Source organism: Triticum aestivum, chromosome 7D (genome assembly GCF_018294505.1).
Source record: "Triticum aestivum cultivar Chinese Spring chromosome 7D, IWGSC CS RefSeq v2.1, whole genome shotgun sequence".
NCBI lineage: Eukaryota > Viridiplantae > Streptophyta > Magnoliopsida > Poales > Poaceae > Triticum > Triticum aestivum.
Genome location: NC_057814.1, coordinates 575,898,541 through 575,920,388, shown reverse-complemented (window position 1 = coordinate 575,920,388; position 21,848 = coordinate 575,898,541). Strand labels below are relative to the sequence as shown.

The 21,848-nt window shown below is 44.3% G+C and overlaps 2 protein-coding genes and 1 pseudogene across 3 annotated transcripts; 1 reads left to right on the top strand and 2 right to left on the bottom strand.

Moving 5' to 3' along the window:
* Positions 1 to 1,385: 1,385 nt before the first annotated feature.
* Positions 1,386 to 5,926, top strand: LOC123165627 (primase homolog protein). 2 transcript variants are annotated; one of them, XR_006483082.1, is made up of 16 exons: positions 1,386 to 1,833; positions 1,967 to 2,094; positions 2,495 to 2,550; positions 2,662 to 2,719; positions 2,801 to 3,028; positions 3,429 to 3,484; positions 3,596 to 3,653; positions 3,735 to 3,881; positions 4,033 to 4,116; positions 4,193 to 4,273; positions 4,363 to 4,428; positions 4,538 to 4,651; positions 4,802 to 4,853; positions 4,948 to 5,033; positions 5,144 to 5,204; positions 5,625 to 5,643. XR_006483082.1 is itself a non-coding variant. In XM_044583321.1 (16 exons), the coding sequence occupies exons 1-16, from the start codon at positions 1,560 to 1,562 to the stop codon at positions 5,691 to 5,693; spliced, it is 1,614 nt and encodes a 537-aa protein (XP_044439256.1). In that variant the 5' UTR covers positions 1,387 to 1,559; the 3' UTR covers positions 5,694 to 5,926. The 2 variants fall into 2 exon arrangements, 1 of the variants encoding a protein (XP_044439256.1); XM_044583321.1 differs by having other exon boundaries at positions 1,387 to 1,833; positions 4,806 to 4,853; positions 5,625 to 5,926.
* Positions 5,927 to 7,870: 1,944 nt separating this feature from the next.
* On the bottom strand, positions 7,871 to 8,639 carry LOC123165628 (uncharacterized; annotated as a pseudogene).
* Positions 8,640 to 18,823: 10,184 nt separating this feature from the next.
* LOC123165629 (uncharacterized) lies at positions 18,824 to 20,226 on the bottom strand (the record flags this gene model as incomplete). Its single annotated transcript, XM_044583322.1, has 2 exons — positions 18,824 to 19,360; positions 19,459 to 20,226. Coding segments are annotated over 2 exons (828 nt in total), but the record flags the coding sequence as incomplete, so codon positions are not given.
* Between the last annotated feature and the right edge of the window lie 1,622 nt (positions 20,227 to 21,848).

Below are 21,848 nucleotides of genomic sequence, written 5' to 3'. Positions count from 1 at the left end.
TGCGTTCAAAATATGCAGTTGTACTTGAGGGTGATGTTTGCAGTTGCGTGCCCAGTGATAGACATGCAACTACTAGTCGGATCCAATTGTGCAACCAAAAGAAGATATTTTCAAATTTTAGAAAATAAAATTTGTTTAATAAAAAAATTAAAACAAAAAGGATAGCAAGAATCATGTCGTTTACAAAAAAAGTTTGGAAAGAATAATATAAAAGGGGAATGAAAAATACACCTCACTGGCAAAATTGTAGGAACAAACAACCAAAAATGAATATTCCATTGGACCTCGACTTCCATGTGGATGGAAAATGAGAATAGAAAACTAAAATTAAAATTAAAATCATAAAATTACCCATATCATGCATGTTCCGATCTCATCGCCACACCCAGCTCCTCATCGTTGTGGACGTGTTGTACCCATTACAGTTGCATGTGATTTTAGATGCATGCAGTTGCGTACGGTGTTGCACCCCTTGTAGTTACTTGTGGGTTTTGATAATTGCACTTGTGCGTAAGAAACAAGCGATTTTTTAGTGAAAAATAAAAATAAAAAGCAACTCCTTTTTATCAATCTGACATAGAAAAAAGGGCATATAAACATTTGGAAAATGTTTTTTGGGGTAATACATGAATGAAACAAAGTAAGAAAAATGATAAACAGAAATAGGAAACATACAAATAAACAAATAAAAGATCCATGTAGAAAAAGACATCAGCAAGTGAGAGTAAAGATCTTTCATGCGTGCCAAAAGTGTCTCTTCTACAATTTTTGGGATGTTACATATTTATTTTAAAAAATAAAAGTAAAAATACATGTAAAATGTTGAATAAAATAAAAATGATAAATAGATACACTAAAATAGAAAAAAAAAAGTATTCGTGTAGTCGTGTGTAGAAGAGTGGGCTGCCCCAATATGTTTCCAACCGTACAAAAAACAAACAACGAAAAGGTGGCCAGCCCAGCGCATGCAGCCCTTCCCCGGCACGAAAAACAACAGAAAAACGGACGGGTCGCACCTTAACAAGCCAAAATGAAAGGAGATAATCAATTACGTGAATCTTACAACGATCCAACAATCGGGATGTCGACTGAGACTTTACTAAATCGACTGAGATTTACGAAGCCCTTTCTTTTTAAGCAAGTAGAGATATAGAGATAGAGATATAGATGTTTGTTAGATTCGTATTTAAAAAAGTTTCTAATAATACCATTATTGTTATACATAAACTATTATATTTTGCTAGTTAAATATATGATCAAACTTTGATCCAAAATGTGAGGGAATCGATAAACCAGAACGAAAGGAGTATGAAATAGCGGAGTACTGCTACTTTTGATTTCGATTTCATCATCGAATCAAAAGGAGGAGAAAGGAGCACTCACATCCGACCGTTCGCCCCGAGGCTTGCCCACGCCCCTGGACGGTGGGACCCACTTGCAAGCCTGAGCAGAGGAACTCGCGGTCCGGCGGCCGGCGGCCGGCGTGTAAAACCCTAAACCCTCGCTTCCCCCGGCCCATGCCCCGCGCCCCGAAACCCTAGCCCCCACTCCGCCTCGTCATGCCACCGCGGCCGTCCCTCCAGTCGCTGCTCCTCATGGCGGCCTCCACCTCCGCGGGCGCCGGGGGCTCGGGCCTCCTCGCCGCCGCGCGCCGCCGCTTCCCCGCCGCCTTCGCCGCCCCGGGGGGGCAGCGCATCCGCCTGCTCCACTCCTTCTCCTCCCGGACCCGCCTCCCCCGGCGGGCCGAGCTCGCCTGCTGCTTTGGGACCGCCCCCGCCGAGGCCGTGCCCGCCGCCCCCGCCGCCCCGCGCTCCAGGAATGGTAATGCGACAGGTGCCACTCTGAGAGACTCTCTGGTTCTGCTCTGCGGTGCAGGAGTTTCTTTTTCTTTCGGTATTGCACAGCTGCGTGAGACAGGGAGGCTCGCTGTTGTTTTTACTGATGTGTTGCCATTCTGGGATGACAGTTCTTTCGATGGAGTACATAAGGGCTTGTGAAGAACGGATAGGGCAGGTGGTTGAGAAGATGAAAAAGGAGGGAATAGATATGAGCCGAAGGAGGATTGGCGCTTTTCAACGCAAGATTTGCCCAAAGGTATGCCTTTTCAGTTTTCAGATACCAAGAATTGTTGTTTCCATTTGCTTTTCTTTTCATGATGTATTTAGCTGGATAAGAAAGTAAGCTACAAGTTTTTTTTTCTGGGGATGAGTATATCAAGACTTAACAGCCATAATTTGTATTGATCAGTTTAATTAGCTCATTTCTGTTTCACATATCGTGCACGTTGGAAGTACAATGTGTTAACGAGCCTTTCACAGAATGAGCGTTCTCGAAGAATGAAGCAGATGTAAATTATGATCCATTTAATGACCAGCTTACAAACATACCCATCTGTATATAATATAGATAGATATATGCTATTTTGGTGATCTGTTGTACTTTATATTCTATCAAACAGCAAATGGTTAAGTATGATTTCCCTTCTGTTAACTAGTGTGAAGGGGGTCCAACTAAGGATCGAAGCCTCAGCGTCTTCATCCGGGAAAATGGGTGAGTTTTTATGTACAGCACACTTTGAACTTGTTAGTTGGAGCTGTTTCTTAAGGTATATGTACTGTAGGCTATCTGTCATCTCATCTCTGTTCTATGCTGTTTCTCCAGTACACATGGAAACTGGACTTGTTTTAGAGCGAGTTGTGGATGGAAAGGCTCTACCCAGGTGAGTTTACCAACAACTTAAAAGAAAAATGAAAGTAATATAACATCTTGATACAATTATTGTTCTGTCTTGCGTCTGCAGCCTGATGGAGTTTTGAAGGCGTACCAAGCAAATAAAGACGCAGGAAATGAAAATGAAAGTGACGAGGAAGTCAAAGCAAATCAGCCAGTCAAGGTTGTCAGAAAACCTCGTGAAGAGGACCTGTGTCTCGAGCCTCTTTGTGATGAGGTGGTTGAGAAGATGAAAAAGGAAGGAATAGATATGAGCCAAGTGAGGATTGGCGCTTTTCAACGGATGATTTGCCCAAAGGTATGCCTTTTCTGATAGTACCAAGAATTGTTGTTTCCATTTGCTTTTCTTTCCATGATGTATTTAGCTGGATAAGAAAGTAAGCTAAAAGTTTTTTTCTTTTCTGGAATGAGTATATCAAGACTTAACAGACATAATTTGTTTTGATCAATTTAATTTGTTCATTTCTGTTTCACATATCGTGTGCGTTGGTAGTATGTTTTAACGAGCCTTTCACATACTGAGCGTTCTTGAAGAATGAAGCAGATGTAAATTATGATCCATTTGATGACCAGCTTACAAACATACCCATCTGTGTATAATATAGATAGATATATGCTATTTTGGTGATCCATTTTACTTTATATTTTGATCTATTAAACAGCAAATGATTAAGTATGATTTCCCTTCTGTTAACTAGTGCAAAGGGGGTCCAAATAAGGAACGAAGCCTCAGCGTATTCATCCGGGAAAATGGGTGAGTTTTTATGTACAGCACACTTTGAGCTTGTTAGTTGGAGTTGTTTCTTAAGGTATACGTACTGTAGGCTATCTGTCATCTCATCTCTGTTCTATGCTGTTTCTTCAGTACACGTGGAAACTGGACTTGTTTTAGAGCGAGTTGTGGATGGAAAGGCTATACCCAGGTGAGTTTACCAACAACCTAAAAGAAAACTGAAAGTAATATAACATCTTGATACCACTATTGTTCTTTCTTGCGTCTGCAGCCTGATGGAGTTTCGAAGGCATACCAAGCAAATAAGGACGCAGGCAATGAAAATGGAAGTGACCAGGAAGTCAAAGCAAATCAGCCAGTCAAGGTTGTCAGAAAACTTCGTGAAGAGGACCTGAGTCTCGGGCCTCTTTGTGATGAGGTAATGGAAGTATTATCAAGTAGACTTTTTTGATTGGTATATTCTTCAAAAGATACTGAAACCATTTTGATAGTTCTCTTTTGCATTCTTTGATGTATGCTGGCAAAAACTTTTGCACATGGGTGTTCTGTAAGATGGTTATCTCTTGCAGCTCGTGACATACTTCTCGGAAAGAATGATATCAGCAAAAACACTTCGAAGGAACAATGTATCACAACGTAAAAGGAATGACAAGGTATAACTGTACGTTGATGCATTTTACTATTCAGAAACATGCATTGTGATACGTACATGTGGCATTTCGTTTGCAGATTGTAATTGCTTTCACCTATAGACGTGATGAAGTCCTTGTTGGCTGCAAATACATGGAAGTCTCTAAGAGATTTTCACAGGTTTGTTGTGCTCTTCCTTTTCAGGATGCATGCTTAATTTATATTTTTATGAATATTGGTCATACTCATTTTTTCTTCTTACCTACCAGGAGGTGAACACCGAGAAAATTTTCTATGGTCTGGACGATATAAAGCAAGCACGCGATATTATCATTGTATGTTCTACATTAGCCATGCGACATTTTTCTGTTCTTTTTCTGCCTATCAATTTGAGTTTGAGTTCACAAATTATTTATTAGCTTGTTGTCCTTTCTGACATTGCAGGTTGAGGGTGAAATTGATAAACTTTCCATGGAGGAGGCTGGCTATCGTAATTGTGTGAGTGTGCCACATGGTGCACCAGCTAAAGTATCAAAGAAACTCCCGGACAAAGATCATGTTAGAACTATTTTTTGATACTGCTGCTAGTTTCTGTCACTAGAGTTTATGTTTGCCACTGTTATTTTTTAGTATAGGTCCTTTGATGTGAGCTGATCTGTACTGGAAACCTTAACTGTGAGCTAACATCTTCTTACGTTCCCTGTAAAGCTAGGATAAGAAGTATTTATATCTGTGGAACTGCAAAGAGTATCTTGACCCGGTGCGCATTTTCCTCGTTTCAGAAGTTATTTGCAAACTCTATTGCTAAGATAGAAGTTTTGGTGTACTGAATATCTTTCGCTATATGGTATTAGGCATCTAGGATAATACTGGCAACGGATGCTGATCCTCCAGGGCAGGCTCTTGCTGAGGAACTTGCTAGACGTCTTGGTAAAGAAAGGTTTGTGTTCCATTGTGTTGCAATCACAAGCCTCCGCAATTACTTTAATTACCGATGACTGTGCAGGTACTCATTTAACTCGTTTGCTACATTTAATTTGATGTAATCAGGTGTTGGAGGGTCAAATGGCCAAAGAAGAGTGAGACAGAATTTTACAAAGATGCTAACGAGGTTTGTTACTATGACTACTAAATAATATTGCTACCATTCTTCTGTTTGTATTTCATGCCGAAAGATTTTCTGATGTTACAAGCACGATCAGGGCCTAAGAGGAATATAAATGTCCTGCACCTAACGTGACTCTCAAGATAAACTTATGCTAACTTGTATCAATCAAGAGTCTAACATCCTCATCCGAGATTGTAGTATTAAAGTATTAATATGCTTTCTGAAAGTAATCTAGTTGTGTTCTTCTCAGTTAAAGCCCGTAAGGTTTTGTGTGTGCAATGAATGTACATTCTGAAGAACCATCTGAAATGTATAGCCACATTTGAGTTCAGTTCCTATTGTCTTTTAGCTCTGTTTTTATGAAACTAGGCAACTTTGTCTTGGAACTGTAATTGATCCTCATAACTCCTTTTTCGACTACAGGTACTTGTGTCCTTAGGACCACAAGCATTGAAAGAGGTTATACAAGGTGCAGAACTGTTTGGGATTTAGACTCTTGATAGTTATTATCTAAGAATTCGTGGGGATGAGCTTGGAATTCCTACTGGCTGGAAATGTATGGATGGGCTCTACAAGGTATCTTACTGAAATGGTATCTAGTGGCGTACAGCCTAATTATGTCACTGTTGTCACCTCTCTTGCCCTCTGCGCCTGTGATGTAAATCTTCAACATGGGTGGGAGCTGAGCTTCACACCCACATTGTTAAGCATGGGTTTAAAGGGTATCGCTTGTTGTGGAACTCTCTTATTGACATGTAATCCGAGTCGGGCAAGCTCTCTGCAGCCAACATGTCTTTGATACCATGGAGGACCGTGATATGATATCCTACACTTTCAGTGATAGCAGGATACGGAATGCAAGGGAAAGGAACAGTTGCTTTTGCACCATGGAGGACCGTGATATGACATCCTACTGCTTTTCGACCAGATGATTGATAGTGGGGTCGACCCAGGCCACATCATCCGCGAGCGTCAAGTGGCCGCCGGGAAGCCCTGCCGCGACGTCTCACCTTCCGCTGCCACAAGCCTGATGATGACAACTCCGATGCCGGGTCGGGCGATGACGACGGAGGAGCCGCCGGCTAGCCTGGCATGACCTACGAGGTCATCGTGAGGTATAGGCTAGTTTAGGTTTTTTTTAAGGTTTTCAGTTCACCGGACTTGATATCGTTCGGTTTTATGTATAAATTATTCTAGTTTCAACAAAATTCGTCCAATTTGATCGAATTTTGTCCGGTTAGTTTGAGTTGTTGTGAAAATGTATACGGCTAGTGTTGGATGGCTGCCTCCCGCATCTGTGTCCGCGGACTGGTACCCCTGTTCATCGAAGGATGCGGGAGGAAATTTGTGGGGTGCCGTTTGAGATGCCCTTAGTAGCTCAGATCCATTACAAGTGAACAAGATAGTCTCTTGCAAGACCAAATGAAAAAACGGGATGCCAACATATATATGTACCTGCTTATGTAGAATGCTTTAGGAATTTCATACGTAATCCGCTCTTTACATGCCTGCTTAAGTAAAAGGAGCTAGTATACATGTAAAGACATGCGGTTTAATTCATCTAAAAACACATTAGAGAATGTAAACAAAAGACATATATTTGCAAACTTTGGATCTTAAACTAAATATTTGAAACAAACAACAACTCATGCAGGAATCACTAGAGACCTTGTCTTTTTATCGCCAAGATTTTTTATAAATCTGTATCGAGCAAGTAGGGACAAGATTACATATACAAAATAACTAAAATGAGGCCGAAAATTACCAAACATGCTGGAGAAGGGACAACTAACGCACCGTGCCTCATGCATTATCCCATATAACCAACCAGCATGTAGGATTGTTATCGATCATCAGTTCATAATTTCAGAAGAATAAAAATCGACCAGAAGTGAATCGCTGTTACGCCTTAGGGCCAATATTCACAAATCAGGCATCATGCACAGATCATTATGCAACATTGTTACCAATCCTAGAATTGGAGCAATTGACATGACAGAACATGATAAAACATAGCATGCCTAAAATCGCAAATTTGACATCCATTGCGTGCAGCAATTTGATTCAATCCGGTTGTCTCACTAATAAGATGCAGATCAAACATTAAACTAGATAGTCGGAGCCGTTTAGAGATTAAGTAAATGCAGATCCTAGCAGCAGCTAGAAAATTACTAATCTGACTGAAATGGATTTAAATCATAAGTCTGCATAACGAACTAGTTGAATTCCCCTTCGACGATCAACAATGCATGCGGTCCATGAGGTGCTTGCTGACCACAAATCGACCATCACAGCTAGAACAAAATACAAACTGGGGAATGCACGCGTTAATATCAATTGCCAATTTGCCACCCCAAATTTGGCATTCGATTCGATTGTCCCACAGATAAGATGGAGATCGAAATCACACTATTACATTACACCTAACTGATGAAGTGATCTAGAAAGATAGCCATAGTCATCCAGAAATTGATTGAGCACAGATAGCAGCAGATTAATCTGACCAAACCGAACTGAAACCATAAGCCTGAATAATAAAGTAGCTAGAGATCATCATAGGTAAAAAAGACTGATAGCATGAGCACGGCTAAGATCAAAATTTCAAGGGATTCCACCCCCTTCAATCGCTTGTGGACAGCCTCGATCGATCAGGTGAAGTAGCGATCTGCCTAATCTGTTGATGGATATGGCCCGTCCTGCAGCAAGATGATTTGGACAGTCAGATTGATGGAAGGAAGGACAGAAGAAGAAGGTTTGGACTTTGGACAGACCTCGGAGATGTAGGCGACCCTGTCGGTGAACTCGGCGAGGCTGGCGAGCTCCTTCCGGTCGAGGAAGCGGGAGAGCACGGCGACGGCGAGGTCGACGGGCTTGACGGCGAGGCTCAGGATGGTGCACCCGCGGTCCAGGAAGTCGAGCGCCTTGTCCAGGTCGATGGCTGTCTTGGGCTTGCCGTCCGGCGAGGAGGTGTCGTCGTGCTTTCCGCCGGGGTGCGGGGGGCGGGAGCCGACGAGGTGCTCGATGCAGCGCGGGATGTGGTACTCCTCGGGCAGCTTGACGGCGAAGAGCGCGGCCTCGACGCGGGCCAGGGCCTCGGGCCGGGAGGCGGTGCGCGAGCAGCGCGTCGTGGAGCTGCTCGTCGGGCATGCGGGCGAAGGCGGGGTTCATGGAGTAGCGGCCGCCGTTCTGGACGGCTAGCTCGAGGCAGGTGCTCAGCATGCGCGCGCCGGCCTCCATGCCGATGTAGTAGACCTTGAAGAGGTCCGAGGCGAGGTCCCCGAGCTTGTCCTCGTCGGGAGCGGCAGGGCCGGCCTGCAGGCGCTGCAGGCAGCGCTGGAGGTGCAGGAGGCGGTCACGCTGCGGGCGCAAGTTCTTGGCGGCCATCATGGCCTGCATGAGCACGGTCCCTACCTCCTTCTTGCTCACCTCTCCCGCCATGGCCCCAGCTTGCTTGTGGAGACACACTCTCTCTCCCTCTCTCTCGGAGTTGTGGCAGGAAGGAGGACAGGAGAGAAATGTTGGAGTTTTGAAAATGCCGATGGATGGGCAGCACTTGAAAAAGAAGGTGGGGATGTTTGTAATTTTTCCGTTTTTCTGCAAAAATTATCAGATCTATTATAAAGATTCACCGGAAGTACAAAACACTTTAAAGATAATGAAAGTTACGTCGAGATCCATGGACCACCGAACAACCATTGCCGCCATCAGAACAAGTCGCCGACGCGCCGTTGTCGCCGCTCTCATACAGGAGCCGACCTGACCTTCTTGATGACAGTCTGGAAGTCTTCGTGCACGTGCCCCTAAGGACCAGCGCCATGGAGCCGCAATCGTCGTCATTGAATCTTTGAATCGATCTGAAGAACCTGGCACCAAATATCGTTGTTGCGTACGCACGACGAGAAACCTAACCTCGCAGCCTCGATGAGCTGGCAGGAATCTACGCCGAAGCACCGTCTAATCCGCCCCAACGGACGAACTTGAGGAGGATCGGAGCCCTGAAGACTGACTCGAAGAAGAAGCGCCGCCACCGGCCGCCGAAGCAATACGCGGAGGGAAGGCGAATCCACAGGCTCGCCGGTGAAGATCGAGGGGATGAGGCTTTCCCTAGTCGCCTTGCGAGAGAGGAAAGGAAAGAGCTAACTAATAATGCTTGTAAATTTTTCCTTATTACATAGTAATTACAACTAGGTGCCAATTGAACCCCCTTTGCTTAAAGAGAAAGGAAACCTATTCTCATGCTTCTTCTGCTATCGAAAATTGAAATTTTGAAATGAGATTGCTTTGAAAAAAATGGCTGAAAGTATTAATGTTGATATCCTAGATGTTTCTCTGAGAAATACTCCCTTCGTCTCATAATATAAGAGCGTTTTTGACACTAAGGGACGGAGGGAGTAACTTCTTTTCGATGAAGGTGTTTACAGGATGAAAGTGATTAAAAGTGAACTACTAGATATTTGGAGAATGGAAGAAACTGTCTTGTGGTAGAGAGATAGAATAATCCTAGAGGGAGACCACAATAATGCTTATTTTCATCTTTGGCTAATCATAGACATCGTAAAAACAATCTACCCACTATTGTTGGGGATAACGGTCCTATTCCATCTACCTCTGAGATGTTATAAGAATCTTTTTGCTTTTGAGACTAAACCTGATATTCATCTGGGTCTGATTTCTAGGAAGAAGCCATTCTTTTCTCGGATGAAGAGAATGGTCTATTGGGAAAACCTTTTTCTGAGGAAGAAATCAGGGTGGCCATCATGAGCTCTTATGCTCATGGTGTCCCTGGCTCTCATAGTTTCTCTTTCCTCTTCTCCCACCTTTGGAAGTTGATTAAAATTGACTTCCATGTGGCTTGTAAGAGACTTTGAGCCTCGATCGTTAGATGTTTGTCGTCTTAATTCTATTGATATTACTTTGATTCCTAAAGAGCATAATGCCAAGGATATGGAGAAGTTTCGTCCTATTAGTCTGGGTAATCGTGTTGTTAATATTTTACTAAAGCTATGATCACTATAGTTTCTCCTATATGTGATAGGGTTATCTCTCCTAACCAAAATGATTTCATAAAGATTTTGGAGAGTGTTCCTATGGCTCTTGAGGTTATACATGAGATCCATAGGACTAGGGCTAGTGGCCTGATTCTAAAACTTGATTATATATGAAGGCCTATGGTAGAGTGAGATGGGAGTTCCTTGTGGAAATGCTCACCTCTAGAGGTTTAGGTAGTAAGTGGGTTGGTTGGATCCAAGGGTTTTTTTTGACCCGGCGTTTTTCTGGTGGTGGACGGAATATTTTGGGCGAAAAAAAGTTTTCCGGTGGTGCCAGCTTTTTTTCAGGACTTTGTTTAACCTATCTTTCACACGAACTAGTTTCTATCGCAGTGGTTAGTTCGCCACACACACTCGGACAAGTCGTGGGATTGAATCTCTTGGCTACCCATCTTTTTCGGCTTTAGCCGCGACCAGCCACCGATTCTCACACTAAAAAAATATAATGCATGATTGTGAGAGCTTGATCTCGTGACCCGACGAAGAGGTATAGCGTCGGTTGCCACTACACTAAAGCATGTTGTCTAGGAACCGTATATGATATTTTCAACAGTTCAAATTAAAAAAAGGGTAACTTCTTGTCTCGATGGTTGCGGAATCACCGGTTTTTGATCAATTTCCAAAAAACTCGGACAAGAATTTTTTTTGGTTGGATCTACATCACTTTATTTCAGAGTTCTCTTTGTGTGAGAATCAATGATACAAATGGCCATTCCTTTGTTGGGGGCAAATGTTTAAAATCTAACGATCGAGGCTTCCGCCCCCTTTGCTTTTTTAACTTGGTTGCTGATGTCTTCTCTAAGATGCTTTCTAAAGTTGTTCAACACAACTTAATTTCTGGCTTTCATCCTCATGTTATCACATGAGGTGTAGTTAGTCTGCAATATGGAGATGACACATTTTTTTCGTGGATGCTTCCGTGGATGATGCTAGGAACTTAAAATGAATTTTGTCTTGGTATGAGAAACTATCTGGGATGAAGATTAATTTTCATAAAAGTGACCTTCATACTATCCATGTGGATGCAGACCTTGCTAATTGTTTTGCTCGGATTTTCTCCTGGTAGATTGGTTCTTTCCCTTTGAAGTACTTGGTTGTGTTCCTTTGCATTTCAAAAAGTTAAGGAGAGAGGATATTCAACCCAAACTTTTAGCCACGACAACTGGCGGGGCGGCTGGATTCGCATGAAACTTTAAGTACAAAATATAAGATGCAGATCAACAATGCACTAGGTGCTCCATTACCGCTAATTGATTGATGAAGCTAGTCGAAATAACCACGACCGTCCATGAATTGATTAAGCAAACACAGATGGTACCATAGCAGCAGATTAATCTGACGGATTTGAACTGAAATCATAAGTCGGCATCATCATTGATGAAGTAAATTGACTGATAAGAGAACCCAGCTTGGATCAACAATGCAAGGGATTCCATCCCCTTGAGTCGCTTGTCGACAGCCTCAAATAGATAAGCACTAGCAGAAAAGGAATTCATTTTTTGAAGACAATTTCTTTGGTGATAAAAGACAATTTCATTAATGCAACTTTTTTTTACTTTTGAAATTATTGGACAGATAACTGAAACAAGTGCCCATTTTAGGGAAGAGCCAACTGGTGGTGGCCCACAGAAACAAAATAAGTAAAACACAAAACTGCACTAGTTTGTAGCATAGTACAGTGCCACATTCCACAAGGAACAGAAATGCTCAGCCGTTGTTATATGTCTCCAGATATCCTCTTGTTTCTATCGATGATGTGAAAATGAATGCAAATATTTTTCGCTCCTCACATCAATCCTACAGGACCGTGAGTATGTATGTTCCAGATTACATATGTACGATGGTTTCCCTCCCAAATTATTTTCAAAAGAATCAGTAGGGACATGAGGGCACCGCACATAATAACATGAGGCACAAGTTGACCAAACATGCTGCATGAACCAGTAGGGACAGCAAGCTCACTCCACGCAGAAGAAAACATGATTCACAAATTGTGGATGCAAGCTAGGATCCCAACAGAAAAATGGAATCACAGAACATGATTATTAAAACACATAGTAGTAGCACGTCCAAAATCCCAATTTTGTCATGCGTTTCGATTCGATTCGACCGTCCACGAATAAGATGCAGCTACGACACCGCACTAGTACCATATAAATTGATCATCCCACAGATAAGATGCAGTTCAACACTACATTGATTACCCCTAACTGATGAAGCTAAGATAAATTGCCACCGGCCGTGCACAAATTAATTGACAAGTATTCCCTCTGTCCCAAAATATAAGAACGTTTTTAACACTACACTAGTGTCAAAAACGTTCTTATATTATGGGACGGAGGGAGTAGTAGTAGTAGCATAGCAGCATTGTAATCTGACCGAACCAACTGAACTGAAATCAGGTGAAGTAAAACTGGTGTCAACAAAGTAGTGGGCTGGCTAATCTGCAGTGAGATGAACATGATGAATAATCGGACAGTCAGATTGATGTTCATGCCGGTAGAATTAACACAAAAGAGAGGTTAGGACTTTGGACCTCAACTCCGAGGCAGGCTGCAGTTTCTATCTTCGGTAGAGTGTTTCAGAAGAAGGGATATGCATGAGGACACCGGCCTGAGAATGAACAAGGGGCAGCACGCAAACTGTGCCTGATTAATGTTCCAGTCCCAGATAACAAGCATGTAGGAAGATGCTAATTTTTTTTAAATAATACATTTTTTTATTAAATTACAGAAATATTACGCTGAAAAAAGAATTTTCAAAAATAATACACCATCGGCCCACTGCAGGCCGACTGAGCCCAGTCAGCCCACAGCAGGCCGACTGGTGGCCCATCAGCTTGCTGCTGGCCGATTGGGCTGTCGGCCACCAGATGAAGCCCAGTCGGCCTGCAGTTGGCCGACAGGGTCCAGTCGGCCTGCAGTTGGCCGATAGGCCTGCAGTGGGCCGACTATGCTCAGTTGGCCTGCTGTGGGCCGACTGGTGCATGCCTATTTTTAATAATACATGATGATATTTTTTTAAAGTATATATTTTAACACGTTATGAATACATGGTAACATTTCTTCAAATACATTTTTAATGGAAATACCTTTTTTTAAACCACACAACATTTTTTAAAATTGTATAGCTTTTCTGAAATTTTCACAAACTTTTTTTAGAAACATGCGAATATTTTCTTAAAATGTCATGATCCATCTAAACATTTTTTAACCCACGTGATATGTGAGTATATTGATTGTAATATCATCTTATATTATGGGATGAAGGGAGTACCATTTTTTACAATGTCATGGATATTTTTTGGAAACACGAGAATATTTCCAGCAAAGGTGACGTACATTCTTTTAGTGGCACGAACCATTTCTTTTACATTATGCAAACATTGTTTAACATTCTTTTCATATTTTCCAAAAAAATTGCATGCATTTTTTGAAAGGCGGGAACCTTTTTCCATTGTGATGAACATTTGTTTTGAAAGTTATCGACATTTCCAAACTGCGCTTTTCCCGCCACCCATTTACCGCCAACCCTTTCCCGCCACCCATTTCCCGCCAACCCTTTCCCGCCACCCGTTTCCCTCCTCCTATTTCCCGCCAACCTTTCCCGCCATACCGCAGTCGTTCTTTCCCGCCATTTTCTCCTCTCTACCTATAAAACCCCCTTCAGACGGAGGTGGATAAGCATTGCAGTGTACTGTAGTTGAGATGTCCCATTATCCTTTCGATCGTAGTTTTCACCCTGGGATGAGCAGGACTCTTTTGAGGCTAGCTACCGATTTCAGGATGGATAATAGGATAGTTCCATGGGACGAACTCACCGGTAGTGACACCATAATGAATGAGTTGGCTCACCAATTACGTAGGTCTGGGTGGCCTGAAAGGACCTATGAGGAGGTATGTAAAGAACTTCTTAGGTTGCATGACAGGTGGAAGAAGGTAGTGGTGCCGAAGAGTGAAACTTTCAGAAGGATTGCAGCAAATAATCCATGTTTATGGACTGAGGAGAGCGAGGACAAAGATGATATCTTCATGCCGCCGCTTCCGGGTTCTGCATCGTCGAAGGGCAAGAGTTCTTCATCATCGAAGGGCAAGGTTTCTGCATCGTCGAAGGGCAAGAGTTCTTCATCATCGAAGGGCAAGGTTTCTGCATCGTCGAAGGGCAAGAGTTCTTCATCGTCGAAGGGCAAATGCCTGCATGCCTGTCATGAAGGATGCACACATTGGGCTTCTCCTTCACAACTGATATTTTCTACTGCCCGAAGAACCATGTCCAACTTTCAATGTTCTCACTCTCCACAAAAGCAAATGCCAGTGGGATGACTTGATTTTGGCCGTCTTGACCTATGGCTGTCAGGATCTGACCCTTGTACTTGCCTGTGAGAAAAGTACCGTCAACACATATCACCGGTCGGCAATGCCTGAAAGCTTCGATGCATACACCGAAAGAGAAGAAGAGACGATGCAACACCCTCACAGTTGGGAACTCTGCCATGAACATGTCTTGGATATCGATATAGGTGCCTGGATTCCGCTGCTGCAGGGTGTGGAGGAGGTGGACAACAGAGTCATATGCATCAAAATAAGAACCAAATCTCCTCTCAAGCGCTGCATGCTTAGCCCTCCAAGCCTTGCCATAAGAAATTCTGTACTTGAACCTGGCGAAGACTTTTGTCTGGACTGCCTTCACTTCCATAGCTTTGCCCTGCACTATCTCATCGTAAAACAATCGAGCAATAAGCGTGGATGAAAGGTTGGCATGATCTTGAGGGATGCAGGGAATAAGACAAGTGTGATTAACTAAGTCACTTATCACCCAACTTGTGCCATACTTAGGGAGAAAGCCGTGCACCCTGGCGGGACAATCTGCGTTCTTGCATACCATTGTCAGGAATTTCTGACTGAACACCTGAGCTGTGAAAACCCTTTGCGTGGACATTGCCCCATTAATTATTGCATCCTTCAGGGCTTGCTTGTTCGGATACATAGCACCCGTCGCAATATTGTTCTGGTGATATTGCCAGGCTGAATCATGTCCATCATTCACGGTCATTGCAGATGATAAGTCATGATTCCACCATGCAGGATTCGGGACATCCTCTGCATTTTCTTCTTCATCTGACTCGTCAGAATCATCGGCATGACCCCTTTCAACATCGGTGTCTTCTTCTTCCATCTGGTTCTGCATGTGCCCATCTACCTCGTCAGCGTCCACCTCGCCATTGTAATCACCATCGGCATTTCCTCCTTCTACCTGACTACTCTGCCCTGGTTCATAACCATAAGCATTTCCTCCTTCTACCTGACTGCTCTGTCCTTGTTCGTAACCATAAGCATTTCCTCCTTCTACCAGACTGCTTTGTCCTTCGTAGCCACCCTCGCATTCATGTGCAGTGACCTCCTTCACGACGGGAAGCACTAAAGCAACAGGATTGCATCCCCTTCGTTCACAACCTTGTAACCACCGCACCCAATCGGAGTCTCCCTCTATTGGCCTCAAATAAAAGTAAATTTTTGAACTTGACCGTGTCCACAATGCATGAACACCGACGGTGTGTGTTTCAGTATCAAGACCTAAACTTGCCGCAATCCATTCTTTCAACTGGCTAACAGACCATGTTTGTGGTGCGCTCATTGCCACCTCTATGTGAGTAAATTCACTCAGATCTGCTCCCAACTCATTTGTTTGGACAGTACCAGGACCATAGTAAAATCTCAACTTCACTACATCGGACATCTCGACTCACCTATTTTTTTTTCAACAACGAAATGCAAGTATTAGACATGTCTATATATTACCAGGACCATAGTAAATTTCACGATCAATATAATTTAATCTATGTGGACGATTATGATGAGTTGCTTGACTCTTGTTTTAATTATAATATAATAAATAGGCCCATGTTTACTAATAATAAATAGGCCTCAAATAATAATAATAATATAACCGACAAATATGATAATTCAGTTTAATTGAATAAATAGGCCCATGTTGATGTATTTTTTATTTTAATCTATTTTAAGAATAATTTAGAAAAAGGCATGCGTCTTTTTTCTATGATCATGTAAAATTCTTCCTTGCAAAGAAGTTTTTATCCGAAATTTTTTTGTTAGTAGGCCCACGTTGAGGCATTAGCAGGGTGCTATTGCTTGTTATGGGTTAAACTACAGCGTGGTAGTTTAAAAAAAAAACAGTGCTGCATTGAGACGTACTTTAGTTAATGGACTTTAGAAAATACGCAGAATAAAGGTTAGCGTGTAATCGCTTCAATTTGGCATCGGATACGGACTGAAACGTTTTTTAACATGTAGTTGTACTTTTCCCTTTTTTGTTTGCTTGTTAGATTTCCATCACACTGACATGCTATGCACATGCCGACCCGAACTCTTTAAAAAAACTTGTCTCTTCTTTCGAACTTTTTATTCATGTTTCTAACTTCTTATCACGCACCTGTGTACGTGTCAAGTATTAAGCAACAACTTATTATCCCCACTAACAACTAATACAATTCACACACCTACAACTATATTACGAATATTTGCCGTAACAACTACAAATATTTACGTATACTACCGGGGCAAATAACAATAATAAAATGTGGAGCACCTACGATAATAAAATGTGGAGCACCTACAATAATAAAATGTGAGGCAAATAACAATAATAAAATATGGAGCAAATAACAATATTTACGTATACTACCGGGGCAAATAACAATAATAAAATGTGGGGCAAATAACAATAATAAAATGTGGAGCACCTACAATAATAAAATGTGGAGCACCTACAAATATTTACACACACAAAATTTATTTCTCATCGAAACATATTAACAAATACTACCGGAGCACCTACGAAAAATAAAATGTGGGCTGAAATATACCCTTGAAGTGTGCGTGCGAACGAAGAACGACGAGCGACGAACGACGAACGACGAACGAAAAACTGCCGGTGCTCCGGCTCCAACGAACAACGACGAACAACAGCTTCACCTCCACCACACTGCCCCAACTTCACCACCACCACACTGCCCCAACTTCACCACCACCACACTGCCCCAACTTCACCACCACCACCTCCATCAAAATGCTCACCACGACCACCACGAGCTACCCCAGCAGTAGATCGAGACCTCTTTTGGCTGCCCTAAATGAGTTGAACCCATTCACGGTGCCAAAATCGCGAAAATCTTGCTCATTTAGGTGTAGAAATGGGTGGCATTTTTCTGTAGAGAGAGGAGAAGGGAAGAACACAGAGAACAGAAAAAGAAGCGAGCAAGGGGAGAAGAAGAAGGGAGGAAGGGGAGGATAAGGCACGGGCCGGCCAGCGCGTCAGGTGGCAGCACCGTGTCGGCCAGTAGCTGGCCGATCGGCGGGCGGTAGGCCGACAGGGGCGAACCACACCGACAGCCCACTCCCTCCCCCTCGCGACGTGGCCCGACCAACCAGAGGCCGCCGCGTGCCAGCCGGGCATGCAGTCGGCCTGCTGTGGGCCGATTAGGCCCAGTCGGCCTGCAGCGGGCCGACGGTGTATTATTTTTGAAAATATTTTTTTCGGCGTATTATTTCTGTAATTTAATAAAAAAATGTATTATTTAAAAAAAATTAGCTAGGAAGATAACCATCACAAACACACTAGAATACTGTTTCGCCATGCAGAAGAAACTGATTCGCAAACTGGGGATGCACTTCACTGGTATAGATTGCTATCCTATGATCGGAACAAAAAATTGGCATCAGAAAACATGATTAAAACACACAGTAGCACGTTTGAAATCCCAACTTTGTCAAGTTCAATTTGATTTGATTGTTCACGAACAAGATGCAGCTAATATAAATGTAAATTTCTTGCGCATGTACACAGACCGTAAGTGTACATGAGGAGAAGATTACATACAAAGCAATACGAGGAGAAGATTACTAAACATGCTGGAAAAGGGGCAGCATAATGTGCCTGATGCATCCTCCCAAACAACCAGCATATGTAGGACTGATTATCACAATTCACAACCATACCCGATATATATCTCCTACGCCATGCAGAACAAGATTAACGAATGAATATTTCAAAGAAAATATTAACAAATGAGGATGCACAAATCATTAATCCAGATTACTATCCTATTATCAAAGGAAATACCATCCCAGAAAAATGATTGAACACATGCCCTGAAACCCCAATTTTCACATGCCTTGAAAGTTGAAACTGCAGCTCGATTGGGTTGTCCCACAAATAAGATGCATATCAACATTACACCTAAGGAAGCTAATTAAGATAGCCACGGTTCTCCCCAATTTAAACACAGATATTTGCAGCAGAATAAACTGGCCGAACTGAACTGATATCAAAAGGTTGCATGAACTAGAGAGCATCGATGAACAAAGAGACTAACAGAGTGATTCAAAATACAATAAGTAGGGACATCCGGATACCACACATAATAACACAAGGCAGAATAGGCCGGGGTTTTTACCTGAACCTCATTATAAAGGATAAAAAGAACACAAGGCAGACAGTCTGAATTAACAGGGAAATCAAGCAAAATTGTGCTTGATAATTGCTTCCAGTCCCAGATAGCCAACATGTAGGATGATTACAAAGATGTTGGTGACTATATGTGGATCATCACAAACGGGGGATGCACGCCATTAAGAGATCTTGCTATCCTAATCCTAGCTAGGAGTACAAGAAAGTGGCGTCACAACTTTGTCATGATTAAAGCACGTCCGAAATCGCAATTTTGTCATGCAATTCGATTCGATTATCCATGAACAAGAAGCAGCTACGACATTGAAGCTAATTAATTAAGATGGCTCCTGCAATTCGATTAGATCGTCCCACAGATAAGTTGCAGTTCAACATTACACTACTACTATGTTTATATTACCCCTAATAGATCAAGCAAATATAGATTGCCACGGCCGTCCAGGAATTAGTTAAACACAGATAGCAGCAAATTAATCTGACCAAACTGAACTGAAACCACAAGTCTGCATAATGATTGAAGATGATAGATGAATGAGTGATAGGAGGAGCATGGCTTCAAAGGGATCAGTCCCATGTCGACAGCCTCCATGGATCAGGTGAAGTAGTGCCAGTGGGCTGGCTAATCTGCAGTGAGATGAATCGGACTGTCAGATTGATGCTCGTGCCGCCGGCCGGTACACACACCTAGGGAGAAAGAAGACAAGAGGAGGAAGGTAGCGGACCTCAACTCCTAGGTAGGCGGCACGGTCGGTCAACTCGGCGAGGCGGGCGAGCTCCTTGGGGTCGAGGAAGCGGGAGAGGACGGCGACGGCGAGGTCGATGTGCTTGATGGCGAGGGCCGTGATCCTGTTTGCGCGGCACAGGTAGTCGAGCGCCTTGTCCACGTCGGCGGCGCTGGCTACATGACGCGGCTTGGCGGTGTCGTCGGACAGATCGGCCTTGGTGAGGCTCTCGGTGGCGGCGGCGACCGGGTCGCGGCGCTTGCCGGGGATGGGGGCCTGGCCGCCGACGAGGCACTCGACGCAGCGCGGGAGGTGGTGCTCCTCGAGCATCTTGACGGCCAGGATGGCGGACTCGACGCGGGCGATGGCCTGGGGCTGGGTGGTGGGGCGGGCGGGGAGCTTCTGCGCGAGGAGCGCGTCGTAGAGCTGCTCGTCGGGCATGCGCGCCAAGGCGATGTTGACGGTGGAGACGGCGCGGTTCTTGACGGCGGTGTCGAGGCAGACCCAGAGCATCTTGGAGCCGGGATCCAGGCCGAGGTAGTAGACCGTGAAGACGTCCGAGACGATCTGCCCGAGCTTGGCCTCGGCGTCGGCGTCGGCGGGGGCGGCCTCGGCCTGGTGGCGCTCCAGGCGGCGGTGGAGCTCCAGGAGGCGGCCGCGCTGCGCGCGCACGTTCTTGGCGGCCATCATGGCCTGCATGAGGACCAGCTCCAGGTTCTTCTTGCTCAATCCCGCGCCATGGCCCCGCTCCCGCTCCGCTTTTCTCTCTCTCTCTCTCTCTCTCTCTCTCTCTCTCTCTCTCTCTCTCTCTCTCTCTCTCTCTCTCGCTGTGAGGACTTGTAGCAGCCAGCGCCAGGCGGCTGCAGGATGGGCCCACCAGCCAGAACCGGCCGGGCGTAGCGTGCTCCCTCCGCTACCACAAAAAGACGACCCTTCTCGCTCTAGTTTTGAATTTCGAAATCTCAACACGCTAGTCCATCAACAGAATCAACATACGAAAACATGTGATTCCAAGCAAGCTGTAATTAATGTTGTTGTGGGGATACATTCTTTTTTTTTCACCCGAAAAAAAAGAGAGGATGCATTCTTTTCATATAATTCATTATCTCCACTCTTTATGTCATATAGGGGCTGTTTTGTTTTACGCCCAACTAGCCCCACCAAAATTTCGGTATGACCAAAGCAGAGCCATACCATGTGACTCTCGTGGTAAGTAATCCAAACTTGATGATGAAAACAAAAGGAGCAAGGACATGACCAATTTTTTTTGCAAGTCATTGTTGTTTGATGATTAAACACACGTTTTGATTTTTGCAAAATTATTGATTTATATAGGTCAAAATTAAGATACAGTTTCCTATAAAATTCTAAGAGCATCTACAGTCGGGCGCCCTATATCCGTCTCATACGCCCGGGCAGGCCGTCCAGTCACAAAATACCAACCCAACTGAAGCTCTCAACGGGCCTCAGACGTCCAGGCTGACCGGCACCCCTCATATCCGTCCCAAATGTAGGGCGGATATGAGGTGGCCCGGGCGCGTCCGCCTGACAAGCCCGGCCCACCATCGATCCCACGGATGTCCCAAAAAAACCATCAGGCTCATGCTCTGAAACCCTAACTCACTCACTCTCCTCTCTCGCTCCGTCCTCTCCTCTCCCCGCACCAATTCCGATCGAATCCGGCACAATGTCGAGCTCCGGCAGTCGCTCCGATGACAAGTTGGATCTGGAGTATGAGCTTGCCCTCTGCATCGCCTTGGAGCGGTCCAAGGTGGAGACCGTGTTGGGGAACGTAGCATGCAATTTCAAAAAAAATCCTACGCTCACGCAAGATCTATCTAGGAGATGCATAGCAACGAGAGGGGGAGAGTGTGTCCATGTACCCTCGTAGACCGAAAGCGGAAGCGTTTGACAACGCGGTTGATGTAGTCGAACTTCTTCTCGTTCCGACCGATCAAGCACCGAACGTACGGCACCTCCGAGTTCTGCACACGTTCAACTCGATGACGTCCCTCGAACTCTTGATCCAGCAAAGTGTCGAGGGAGAGTTCCGTCAGCACGACGACGTGGTGACGGTGACAGTAAAGTGGTCCGCGCAGGGCTTCTCCTAAGCACTACGTGAATATGACCGGAGGCGTAAACTGTGGAGGGGGGCGCCGCACATGGCTAGGAATCAATGTTGTGTGTTCTAGCGGTGCCCCTCCCCCCACATATATATAGGTGGGAGAGGGAGAGGGGCAGCAAAGGGCGCCCCAAGTAGGAGTAATCCTACTTGGGCGCCTCCCACAAGTCGGCCTCCCCCCCTTCCATAAGTGTCGGAGGGGGAAGGAAAGAGATGGGGAGAGAAGGAAAGGGGGAGGCCGAATCCTCCCCTTTCCTTTCTCCCTTCC